General features: G+C 40.6%; 1 protein-coding gene across 4 annotated transcripts in view; it reads right to left on the bottom strand.

Annotated features, from left to right (window-relative positions):
- Positions 1 to 265: 265 nt before the first annotated feature.
- Positions 266 to 12,107, bottom strand: part of LOC145452005 (frizzled-10-A-like) — a 297,630-nt gene continuing 285,788 nt past the window's right edge. For all 4 annotated transcript variants that reach the window (XM_080330224.1, XM_080330226.1, XM_080330223.1 and 1 more), the window contains 5 exons: positions 9,031 to 9,197; positions 7,109 to 7,356; positions 6,795 to 6,996; positions 902 to 1,055; positions 266 to 734 (listed from right to left, as the gene is read on the bottom strand). In XM_080330224.1, coding sequence (XP_080186350.1) covers positions 308 to 734; positions 902 to 1,055; positions 6,795 to 6,996; positions 7,109 to 7,356; positions 9,031 to 9,197 — 1,198 coding nt within the window. In that variant the 3' untranslated portion in view covers positions 266 to 307. The remainder of the gene's footprint in view (positions 735 to 901; positions 1,056 to 6,794; positions 6,997 to 7,108; positions 7,357 to 9,030; positions 9,198 to 12,107) is intronic.

Raw genomic sequence — 12,107 nt, 5'->3', positions numbered from 1 at the left:
AAGTTTCTGACCACTCATCACTACTATTTGACTGTTCTGTGCCATTAAAGAAAGCTCCTCAGGCTTTGATCTGCGTGTTTGATCAGGATTGCAAGAGTACACTCAGACCGGCCATTAGTCAGTCGGCTAGTGCGTGCAACAGGAACTGTAAGCTGTGGCGTCGACTCCAATCGAGCAGCGTGTCGCACAATAACGCCAGTGAGCGCATAATGGAGTCCTAACCTTCACCAAACATAGCCCGTTGATCTCAAACAATCGAATCGGCGACTTTGAGAGAATTTATGGAAAATAGAAAATATTCAGAAATTCAAATTTTCTGGAATTTGCGGAAATCCGCGGACTGCGCTTTACGACGCGTCGATGACGTCACACACTCAAAACCCGAGTGTGACGTCAACTGCAGTTTCGTGACGTCGCTCTCGCTGAACTTGCGCGACCTCGAGTGTCTCGTCACGTGATGCGTGACGTAATGATTGGGGGCGGCTCGGTTCGTGGCCTTTGTCGGGAAATCCCCGGAATTTTTCTGGAAATCCCCGCGATAATTCCGCGCGATGTCGCCCAAGGTGAGAAAGTTCGAACCCCTTTCTGACGTCACGTGACGCTCTGTGACGTCGTCGCGTCGAGAGCGCGCGAAATAACGAGCGTCCTCGTGACCGCCTTTCGTGATGGGTTGTGACGTCACTGAAGGCGCGTTTCCGGTGATTGTTGACGCGTTTCCGCTCTTTCCGCCGCTCCTAGACAATAGACTTGTTTGTTTTCAAATTTCAAATTCAAAATCCGACAATGCCTGAAATCTGACAAAATCTGAACTCAACAACAACGGAGGTCAAGACGAGAAAATTGCGGACAGCACAAATCTAAGCTCTGGTAACCAAAGCTGAGAATAAGAGGTCGGGCTCACCAACAACAAAACGCTCTCCAAGACTCGCAGGTTTTCTGGCTGCAAACCCAGATGCCGCTCGACATTCCCGCCACTAGAGACATCAGAACCTTGATCGCGAAGATTCCAAGCGACGGAATCGATTCGGACAGATCGCACGACAATCGCTCTTTGTCTGCGAAACAATAGGGATTGTAGTAGTAAATAACTTTTTAACTACTTTAATTTATTTTTCATTGCAGTTTTTGCTAGGGAGGTAGTCCCCATATTAAGAAGAAAAATTTCATTTAGCGTAAATCTTCCGAAAAATAATGTTATTATGTTGATTGAATGGTATATTGAAGCTCTGTACCTCCAAGAAGCTCATTAAAGATTATTGATTGACGAACAAAATATGAGCCTACGTCAAGCATTCAAAGTTCCGGACATTTAGGCATATTTTAAAAATTCCCCCCGGACGCAGTTGGAACAGTGAAATTCCGGACATGTCCGGAAAATTTCGGACGTATGGCAACCAGTGTTGGGATGACTCGAGTCATGACTTGACTCGATTCAGACTCGAGTCAACTTTATCGTATGACTTGACTTGACTCGAGTCACTTTGGAAAAATGACTTGACTTGACTTGACTCGGCGCTTCAAAAATGCGGATTGACTCGTGACTCGGAGCAAAATGTACGAGTCAATTTCAAGTCATCAAGTAAACGGTGTCGATTAAATTACTGTATTTTCTGTATGTTCGTGATACGCCTGCGTCACATTGTGAGAGTAACCACTAACCAGTCATGTACGTTTCACTAATGATCCTCTATTGTTACATAACAAATAAATTGACCACAAACGAAATGATCACAGCTTACGTTGTCGTAGTAGAAGTAGATTAATATTATTCTAATAGTAACGTATCTCTGTTTCTTAGACGGCTTAGTGCCTACATTGCGCAGTGATCAGCTTTACCAACCCTCTTGTATTATTTAAATCGAGCTAATATAGTTTATGCCAGCGGTTCTCAACCGAGGGTCCGTGGCAGACATGGGGTAATCGCGATTAGTAATCGTAATCGATTACGACGATTACAGCATTTTGAAGTAATCGTAATCGCAATCGATTACATTCGAAAAAAATTCGAAGTAATCGTAATCGTAATCGACTACTTCCCATATCTAATCGATTTGTTTGTGAAAGAACGATTACTTTTTGTTTATACAAGGACTATGACATAAACTGAATATTCGTGAACAAGAATGAGATAATATACCACGTTAGCGTTAGCACAAACGTCTGTTTTCAAACGCCACTGACTCATTATTATGAAAGAAGTATTAGCTCCGCTCGTCATTGCGTAACAAGTATCCACACATAGTAAACAGACATGCGATGGACATTGTAGTGTGATTGTAAGAACACCTCCCGTGGTGTATATCAGGTTATCAATACACTACAGAAGCCGCTACCTCGCAGCAGGATATTGATCACCACTCTGCCTGTAGTTTCAAATAGTAACTTATTTTAATGTTTGGTTGTGCTTAGTTAAACGCAGTTTACCATTGCTGCTTGGCGAGCAGGAGGCCTACGTACGCACGTGCACCAGACGAAGATTCGGAATTTTGTACTCGTCGAATAAGACATTGCAGTTTCCACAACGAAGCATTACAAATATACAGCTGCTGATATATATCATACCGAGCCGTGCTTAGCCGTTTCTGGTAACAGCAGCTCGCTGTATATGTATTAAGTTGAAGGCAGACTTTTTATGTTAACTATATCTTATTCTCATATAACTACTTGAAACGGGCGTCAATCGTTATTTCACAGTTCGTTACTTAGCATTTGGACCTGCCGCTATAACCATCCGCTTATATAGCCTGACATGTTAGCGTGGGTTGTAGCTAAAATCAGCAATTCAGCCAAAACAGCAATTCCCTGTCCAACCGTTCGTCAATAATATTAGTAATTGCATTATATTACTATTCATTTATAACCTCTCTGAGCCCCGAGTGTCAGATTTACCTGTAAAGCTGGGGCACGTAATTCATCTTCATAGCATCTGGTATGTTGTTATAATTACTGTATGTTGTTAATTCGCGACCTCCAGTCCGTTGTATAATCACAAGATATTGTACTCGCCAAAACGTAGCAGACTAAAAGAATATCTTTTGTGAGACGCACACACAAATTGTCATGGCTTTATTCTTTTGTGGATGCGCCGGGTGACATTTGCATTGCGGGCCCAGATTGGAAGGACAGGAGTTATTAGTCCCGCCCACTCAGCGCGGCTATTGACAATGGACGAATACCCTAAGTTTCGGCCAAGGTATTTCTTTGGTATCACATCCCGTGGAGTTGCGTGTTGGCCGAAACTGCATATGTGTTTTGGTGTGTTGTGGAATCGTGGCGCGGTAATGACCGGCTACGAAATGCCTGTTCCCATAAAATATAGCCTATGTATGTGTTTTCTTGAGGGGAAGGAGGTATGCATTTCAAACCCAGCTATCTACTGGAGCAGGGGTCATCAACTGTTTTGAAACAAAAAACTACTTCTTGTGTAGTGTGTACTGATTATTGCGACGACCGACGGGTTACCTCGTACCCGTACCATCGTTTATCCATGTTCAGTTGGATTTCTTCACTTAGAGTAAGACAATCAGAGCACTGGGCCGGGTTTCCGCCCCTTACCAAGAAAAAAAACGCTCACTCGCAGGGACTCACACCAGTTCCTCCAAGCTCAGTTGCGTTGCTGCAGTGCGCGCAGAAGCGCCGATCTCCGCGTCTAAACTCGGGAATATTAACTATATAGATTCCCGTTGAGCCGCCGCGTGGGCGAAGACAAGCAATGCCCCGAGCGACTGCGTTCGTATGTTCCTTGGCGTCGGCCGACCCATGTTCAGCTGCTGCTCATATGAAACGAGCTTCAACTATCAAATCTCTCATTTGGATTTTTGCTACAGCGCAGTGGTGGCCATACGAACGGGGTGTGAGACTTACCGGGGCCCCCCTATAAGAATATCTCCGTAACTTATGGGGGGCTTCGCCCCCCAGACCCCTCTTTCGCATCTGTTATTATTATCGATCTATCAAGGTTTGGCCAGGTGCTGGATTCGGCCATGTCTATTTTTTCATGTGATACACGACATTAAATCTAAGTAATTCTACCGCATGCAGAGACGTGATGATTATCGGGATATGGTACTTTTCTAACAAATGCAAGATTTGATGATGATTGACACATCTATACGGAATCCTATTCTTGCCTTACACGGATTTCCATGTTTATTCGTTATTATCCTTGAAAAAAGCGCATAACTCAAATAGGGGAGCCCTTCGGCCAGCCCCCCTGGCGACCGCCCACCTTGCCCACCCCAAAAGCCACCACTACTACAGCGACCGCGGGCGACTCATTTGGTCCGCGTTGGTGACCCCTGTACTAGAGATATTTGAATCGCAAAGCTCGAAAAACATTTACAAGAATTAATTAAATTCTCGAAAATGCTCTATAATATATGTTGGTTTACGAAATACTTTTGAGTCCCCTTCGAGCACGCACCCACTCTATTAAGGAATTTTGGGCGCGGCATGTAAAGACCTGGCAATAATGCAAATCGTTGAATGCGATAAATCATCCACTATAAAGTTGGGCAATTGATATGTTATGACGTAATAAGCAAATGACGCATGATGAAGAAAGTTGATATCTCATTAAGCCTTTTCATCGCAGTCCTTGTATTGTCTCCCCATATATCATTTAAGATTATAGTCCTAAGCTAAACAAATGTAATCGTGAGTAATCGTGATTACTTTTTCAATGTAATCGTAATCGTAATCGACTACTTCCTGATTTTGCTGTAATCGTAATCGTAATCGTAATCGCGTGATTCCGAAGTAATCGTAATCGCAATCGATTACATTCATAAAGTAATCACCCCATGTCTGGTCCGTGGACCCCTACTAGGGGTCCGCGAAGCATTTTCAGGGGGTCCGCGAAGCCTCTGAATTTACAAAATGGTTAATAACCTAATTTGTATTTCTTTAAATTAGGGAAATCACGAGGCAGTTTCACTTCATCGCTGCTAAAACTTTAGTACTTGTGGTAAAATATAAAAGTGCTAGTCGTGCAGGTCAATCCGGGTGAGTTCGAAAGGTTTGCAAAACCCTTTTTCTCCTGTGATATACATAACCAATATTCCGGTATAACTTATAAAGATGTGCTGCTTGATAGAAACGACTAGGCTGGACGTTGTATGTTCATTGAAAAATATGTTTCTCAATTTAGTTGCCATATATGTTGCGATCATACCCAAATGTCTCGTCGCAATCGTTCCGCGTTATTATTATATTCGCCATCACATTTATTGACGGAAATGGAGTTTCGGCACTCGTTCATATCAAATCGAAGACGCGGATTTTAAAGATACGATCACGTATTTCAATAAATGCAGCTACACTGCTACAGAAATCCCTTTCAAATAAAAGTCTACCCAATTTCTACATAAAAAGTATGATGTTATTTTGAAGATAAAAATAAATTTTGCTGCTGTTTATCACTAGCCTACAATTAATATTTACACAAGACATATGACGGTTGCACGATCAGCTGCATTTGCTCTGAAACTTAGGGGGACCGCGGGGGTCCGTGACGGCTCAAAAACGGGGTCCGCGAAGACAAAAAGGTTGAGAACCACTGGTTTATGCGTTTATATTCTCACGAATACGTAGATGGATAGTGGATTGTACCATATCAAGTTGTTTCAACTTCTCGAGGCTAGGTATTCGATCCTCTTGGCTGATAATAACAGACTTTAACGTGTAGCTATATACAGTTACTCACGTATTTTATTTGCAGTTCTAGGTGTGCATGAGCGATACAGCGCCTTCTTGCATGCATATTCAAGTGTATGTTTGTTGTTTGATTCAGGATAAATGACCAATTGTTCTTTTTTCACACAGCTAGCAAAATGTAATGACTTTAAATCGTCACTGATACTTCGAAAATTCAATTTGACTTGAATTGTGACTTGACTCGTGACTTGACTTGACTTGACTCGACCTGACTCGAGTCACCTCCAAAAAACGACTGACTTGACTTGACTCGAGTCATCTTCAAAAATCGATTGACTTGACTTGACTCGAGTCAAAATGAGCAAAGACTCGTGACTCGAAGGTAGTGACTTGATCCCAACACTGATGGCAACCCTAGGCAATGGTGTCTTCGTCACAATTTTTCATAATGCGCTTCTTGCTATAAGAACCATGTTATGCCCACGCAGTCTTGCTTCAGTTGGGATATTGCAATACGTTGACCATAACAGCATGTCAGCCTAATTGTTTCATTTGAATGTTTATGTTTCACAATGAGCAGACAATGAGCCGTTTACAACGGTAGGCCTATAAAGTAGGCTACAAGCTGTTAAATGTCAATTGATAAGTTAACCGACAGTGCAAAATCGACAATACAAAGGAACTGCAGGTTGCAAAAAAGTTTTAACATGGTAAAAAATTTTGACATTTTTTGACCTAACGCTACAATTTTGACCTTGACTTTTTTGACATGTCAAAAAAATCGCCCTATCAATGATATATATTGAACGATAATTTTTTGTAACCATAGCGCTCTACAGGGTTGGTACGATTATGTTTAAAATAAGGTCAGTCCAATGTTAAGGGTCATTGTTGGATAAATGTTGGTTGAACGTCGTTGGGGTGTGGGGTCCTTGGGTTGTGCTTAAGGGTTCAAGTTCAAGTTTATTCATCACATTTCATCACTTCAAAACATCACAAGACTGCAATACAATGAATGGTAGCAAGATGCCGAAACGACTAGAAGTAGTCTTTAAGATCATACACCCACTTGGGGTAGGGGGTGAGGGTGATTAGGGTTTGGGTTAGTTGATGAGAATATTCACAAATCTGTATTATACCTGAGACTTCAGACACGAGCCTGCCGTTATAAAGCCTGCGGCTCGGGTAGATTTGCGCGTATCCGTAGTAGTTCTGATAGTCTGGCATCGATTGAGACATGTAATCATAGTTGTAGTCTCTGTAGCCTGGTTCGAGATAGTTCGGTTCGGTCGAGCATCGAATCGATTCGGCTTTCGAAATCCAACGGTCCAAGTTGTTGTACTGAACAATAGGAAGAGCTGGTCAGCGACTTCTACTCAGTAGTAGCGATCTTGGGGCTTTCTTCTACAAAAGTAAGAATTTCGCCTAAAAGAATTCGGGTTTCCGAACCCACCTGATAAATATTGGTGGCGATTGCAGCGGATTGAGGAGCGATGAAAAGAAAAGTGAAAAATCCGATCTTCACGATCAGCTTCTCTAGACCCGCAGAATCTGAGCTCTTCTGCAACACCTGCCGGATGCGCAGCAGGGAGAGGAAGCCGCACGAGAGTGCCAGAGAACCAACTGACAGGTACAAGATAAGAGGTACTATGACGAAATACAGGAGCGAGGAACGATCCAGGTTGCCGACGTAACAAACGCCTGCAATTCAAAAAATATTATTAACCAAAAATATATTTCATCCAAATGTTTCAATTCCAGGCATATAGACTTACATGGCTCCATATTTCTTCTTGCCTGAGATTATGGTTTGAGCTACGTGTAATTCTAATCTGATATGAAAAGTGATCTTACCGGACTTACAAATACCTGCTTTGTGCTTGTTTCATTTATAGTAACTCATTAAAAAAACTTTTCTATAAACGAGCGGCAGGAGAAATCCTCCACACCAGAATAAAATACATACCTATATCGTGATATATCTTGACTTGTGCTGTTAAAAACCTTAGTCAAGAGCACGTCTCCATACTATTTTGCTGATATCAAGATAATTGGTAGTAAAGTTGTAGCCTGTAGCCTATTCAAGCATAAATCGCAACAAGTACAAATTACACGAGTAAGTTCTCCCAGCAAACTTGTGCACATGTGTAGCAAGTGCTATCACATACCGACGATCATCTTACGTGTGGTAATGATATGCATTTGTAGTTTGATTCAATGAATAGCTCTAGCAAATAAGCGACTACCAAAGCTAAAATGTAGAAGTCCGTCCACATGCTTTAAGATGTTCGTTATCCGTATACTTGGGTATTTCCAAGTGGTTTCATGCTCTGAAGTTTGAAATACAGCCCGACACCAAAGCATGTTGCTTAAGACAATGAGTTCCATTCCAGGAGAATTTTACGCATCAAAACTAGCAAAACTCTAACTAGAGATTTGCCATTCTCGTTCTTATGGGAATGGACTCTGATGCGGAATTGAATTCAATTCAATTTCCCATTCCAATTTAGAAAAATTGAGGGCCCATCATTTTAATTCTAATCCAAATTGGGAAAGCTCAATATTTTCCGGTTATCCAACTCTGGACTGAAACATCAAGATATCTGTCGAGTGTCTAACTTCATCTCGCGGCTCCTAGAAGCGCTTTTTTGTTTTTGTTTCGTCACTCTACAGATTGTAGCGAAATAATACCCCGCATATAGATTACCGACAAAACAAACATTCTTATCGAGTTACAATGAGCGCTGAGTAAACCACGAAATTTTAATGAAATTCTTCACGGAATTGTTTATCAAGACTCCAATGGCAGGAGTCACATTCGCAGGCTATCAAATATAGTTTTAATTTACTCATTACTACGGTTTAGCACAATTGTTTGAGTACTCGACTCAGAGTATTAATTCTAGTGGTTCGTACAGAGAGAAATGATTTTAGAGTATACTGAAATGATACTCTTCTTAACACTTAGACTTAATTTATCTACACGAATTAAAGTTTCGATAGTATTTTCCGTCTTTGAAGCGTATCGCATCATACGAAACAAGTATAGCTTAAAACTACGCACGTGAGCGGAAATGACATATCTGTGAAGTCGTGACCAACCCACAACATTTGCAATGGAAGAAGTATGACAGAAAAATACTAAATAATCTTCATTGTGACTTAGAACTGACATTATATTGTTTGTGGTCGCATACAAGGTACATTTTAAGCTTTGTTGATCACTCGTACTGATTATCGACTCGAATATGAAACGCAGATACATTTCTACATACATTATCAGGCTCTGTGCCATTACAAATACAGTTTTGAGTTGTTGCTTTTAGCGATTGCTTGTGAAAACAAAATTATATCCTCCATACCAAAATCCGTTACCTGTCAGCTCGTCTCCATCCACCCTGCCCAACACTAGGGCTGCAATAGTCTGAATGCCTGGTAGGACCCAACCCGCCAAATGGAAGCAGAAACTTTTAGACCCGATGGCTTCGTGCCCCCATTTCAGGCCTGCGGCAAGAAACCAAGTCACACTCAGCACCACCCACCTATAAAAAAGTGCTGATTAAAAAATCAGAGCATGTGACTCTATCAGCAACAATATAATTGCTAACAAGATAGATATATTGCAATAGTATATAGCTCATTAGCAACTCATTAATTTTAGTTACAGGTATAGACTCATTACAGCGAAATGCCGGTAATCGAAGTCTTCTACTTTGTGAAATACTTCTTTTTGCTCTAATAATAATTCTGATTTTCATGAAAATACCACAGGAGAACTATATAGTGCGAAAAGAGTCAAGTTGGCGTACAAACATCTGTCATTCTCGTGCTTATCAGAATGAGGTCTGGTCTGATATGGAGTGAACCTATTTTTGTTTTATTTACTTCAATTTCAAGTTTTTGGTAATCCAACATTCTGATTCTAACCTAATTCGGAAACAAAATGTGTCACTACATCATTTTAATTTTATAATAATTTGGAAAAGCTTAAATTCATACGAATGACATCATTGACCGAGTCATAAAATTGACCTTCGGCGAAACGAATGATTTCAATTACGCGTGTCGCCTGTTTTGGGTGAAATCACTCAAAAGAGAGATTATTTTCTCCTACAAACAATGACGTCATCAATCCAGGATATCGTATTAAGCGTCTCGCGAAGGGCGCGTGTTTGTATTGTGATGCGATGAATACTTTTCGTTATTAGTATTGAGTTTTGTGGCTTTAAAGTCAAGCCTTCCGTGAATTCTTCAAACGGCTTTGAATCTTTGGCTCTAAGGATGCCTGTGCTATCCGAAGTTGTACAACTTGAAACATTTCAACATTTTAAAATTAGATAGCTACGCATTGTTTTCCCAAATTAGGTTAGAATTAGAATGACTTCATTCACATAAACTTGGAAATTGAATTCAATCCCGAATTAGAATGAAACACAACTAAAATCAGGTTCATTTGAAATTATTCTTAGTTCATTCTTATAAGCATAAGCATGTACACCAAATTTGGCTCGTTTGGCAAGCATTCTTAGGAAAACCTGAAATTAGATTACCATTATAATTATAGCTACACAAGGTTTGCAAATTACATTAGAATTAGAACGACTTAAATCGCAAAAATTTCGATGTTGAATCAAATCCCGGATTAGAAAGATATACAACAAAAATCGAGTTCATTGTTGATTCTCATAAGCACGAAAATGGGAGATGTCTGCACAACGAGCTCGGATCGTTTCGCGCGATACAGTTCTCCTTTAGCATTTTCAGAAAAACCAGTAATGAGATCAGAATAAAAATGAGAACACAGAAACATTACAAACATTTAATTTGAATAAGATTACCGACATTTCACTATATATTTTAATTATCAACTAGAATTATCCAGATTCAAGAACCCTTTTCGAATGTTCGCGGGAATCCGGCCTTTAATCGGATTGCGCGTCGCAAGTCAGTCTTGCTTTTGTTGACTTAAAAATTTCCCACACGCGCTGACAAAACAACGCAAGACACGAATCCGAGTCTAAAGACGCGAAATGGAGCGAGCGATCGCCGACAAAGGATCGGGTTTTAATTAAGACAAGGGCGAGGCGGGAATTGAATATCGGTGAATAGTCACGAAACAAAAGACGGTTTTTGTGTAATTGATAACACTTACGGGAGATAAAGGTTTTGCGACAGTGTCATCGCATTAGCACCTCGTACGGTCGGCAACAAAACAACAGTTCTGATCGAAAACTTGATAGAAAGGAATCGTACTAACTACAGAGTTTTCAGAATGAACTACTCACTCAAAACTCGAAACTCGAAGCAGAACTACTTAAGAACAAAAGACCTTGAAAAATCCGCAACTAACTAACTAAAACACTGGCAACTTGGTTCAGTTCTGAATTCATAGATTCGGATAGGATAGGCTCTCCACATGCACACCAGTACAAGTGTGACCCTCTAAACCAGGGGTCTCAAGCTCAAATGTGCTCGCGGGCCAATTTCCCAGTTTTGAATGACACCGCGGACCACAGCAGCAACAACAGGGTGTTCAATGTGTTTCCAAGTTGGCCTTATTTAACGTGACCTTACAGACTGGCATTCAACACACTTCGTCAAAATGTGATTTACTATTGTACTATGTTCACGCCTGGCACGAAAAAAACTACACATTTTTTAAATATCTGAATAAAATTTTTGTTGTACTTGGCATAATTTGTCAAAATAATGAGTCACAGACACCATGTGAATAGACAAACAATGTATAATGACATCGCAAAAGCTGTCGTGTTTTTATTTTGCAGCTAGCGGACATCTGACGTGTCAAGGTTGTGGTAGCGTATTTTAGAATGTAACAAAGATTGATCTGATATCAAAGCATTTGAGAAGTGCAGCCTAATCCGGGCTTTGGGCATATACTCCTGATAAATAGGTTATTGATCATATCATTACCAAAGTCAAATTAAATCAGCGTCAGATTTACCTTCGAATATTGGAACAGATCAATAACAGCTTGAATTTAATCAACTCGATTCATTCATTCGGGTAATGTTTTATCATCATGAACAGGTAATCCAACATAATAATAGCTGGTCTTCCACCGCATGGTAACTTTTGAAAGTGATTATTATACTACTACGCTATCTCGCCACATATACGCTATATGTGGATTTTGCCGATTTTCACCACTATAGCGTGGGGTTGGAAATCGGTAAACGCTGTACTCTCGGGTGGTAAATTATGCAATAACACCTTTCGTAAGGACGAAATTTGGGTCAAAAACACCTTAACGCGAATATCCAGATGTGGTCAGAAACGGCATACTTCTACTTCTTCGTAGTACTCGAGTATGTTCGGTCTTCTTGCACTACGTACTCGAGTGCTTATAAAAAATCAAAAACGTTTGTGTGTTTCGCCGATTTTCAACATAGCGTTAGGTTTAAATCAATAAACACAAATTTGATGGGGTA

Source organism: Botryllus schlosseri, chromosome 12, assembly GCF_051294905.1.
Source record: "Botryllus schlosseri isolate E-star chromosome 12, Bs_hap1, whole genome shotgun sequence".
Classification (NCBI taxonomy): Eukaryota; Metazoa; Chordata; class Ascidiacea; order Stolidobranchia; family Styelidae; genus Botryllus; species Botryllus schlosseri.
The sequence above is the reverse complement of the archived record's forward strand: the minus strand, read 5'-3'. Positions and strand labels throughout refer to the sequence as shown.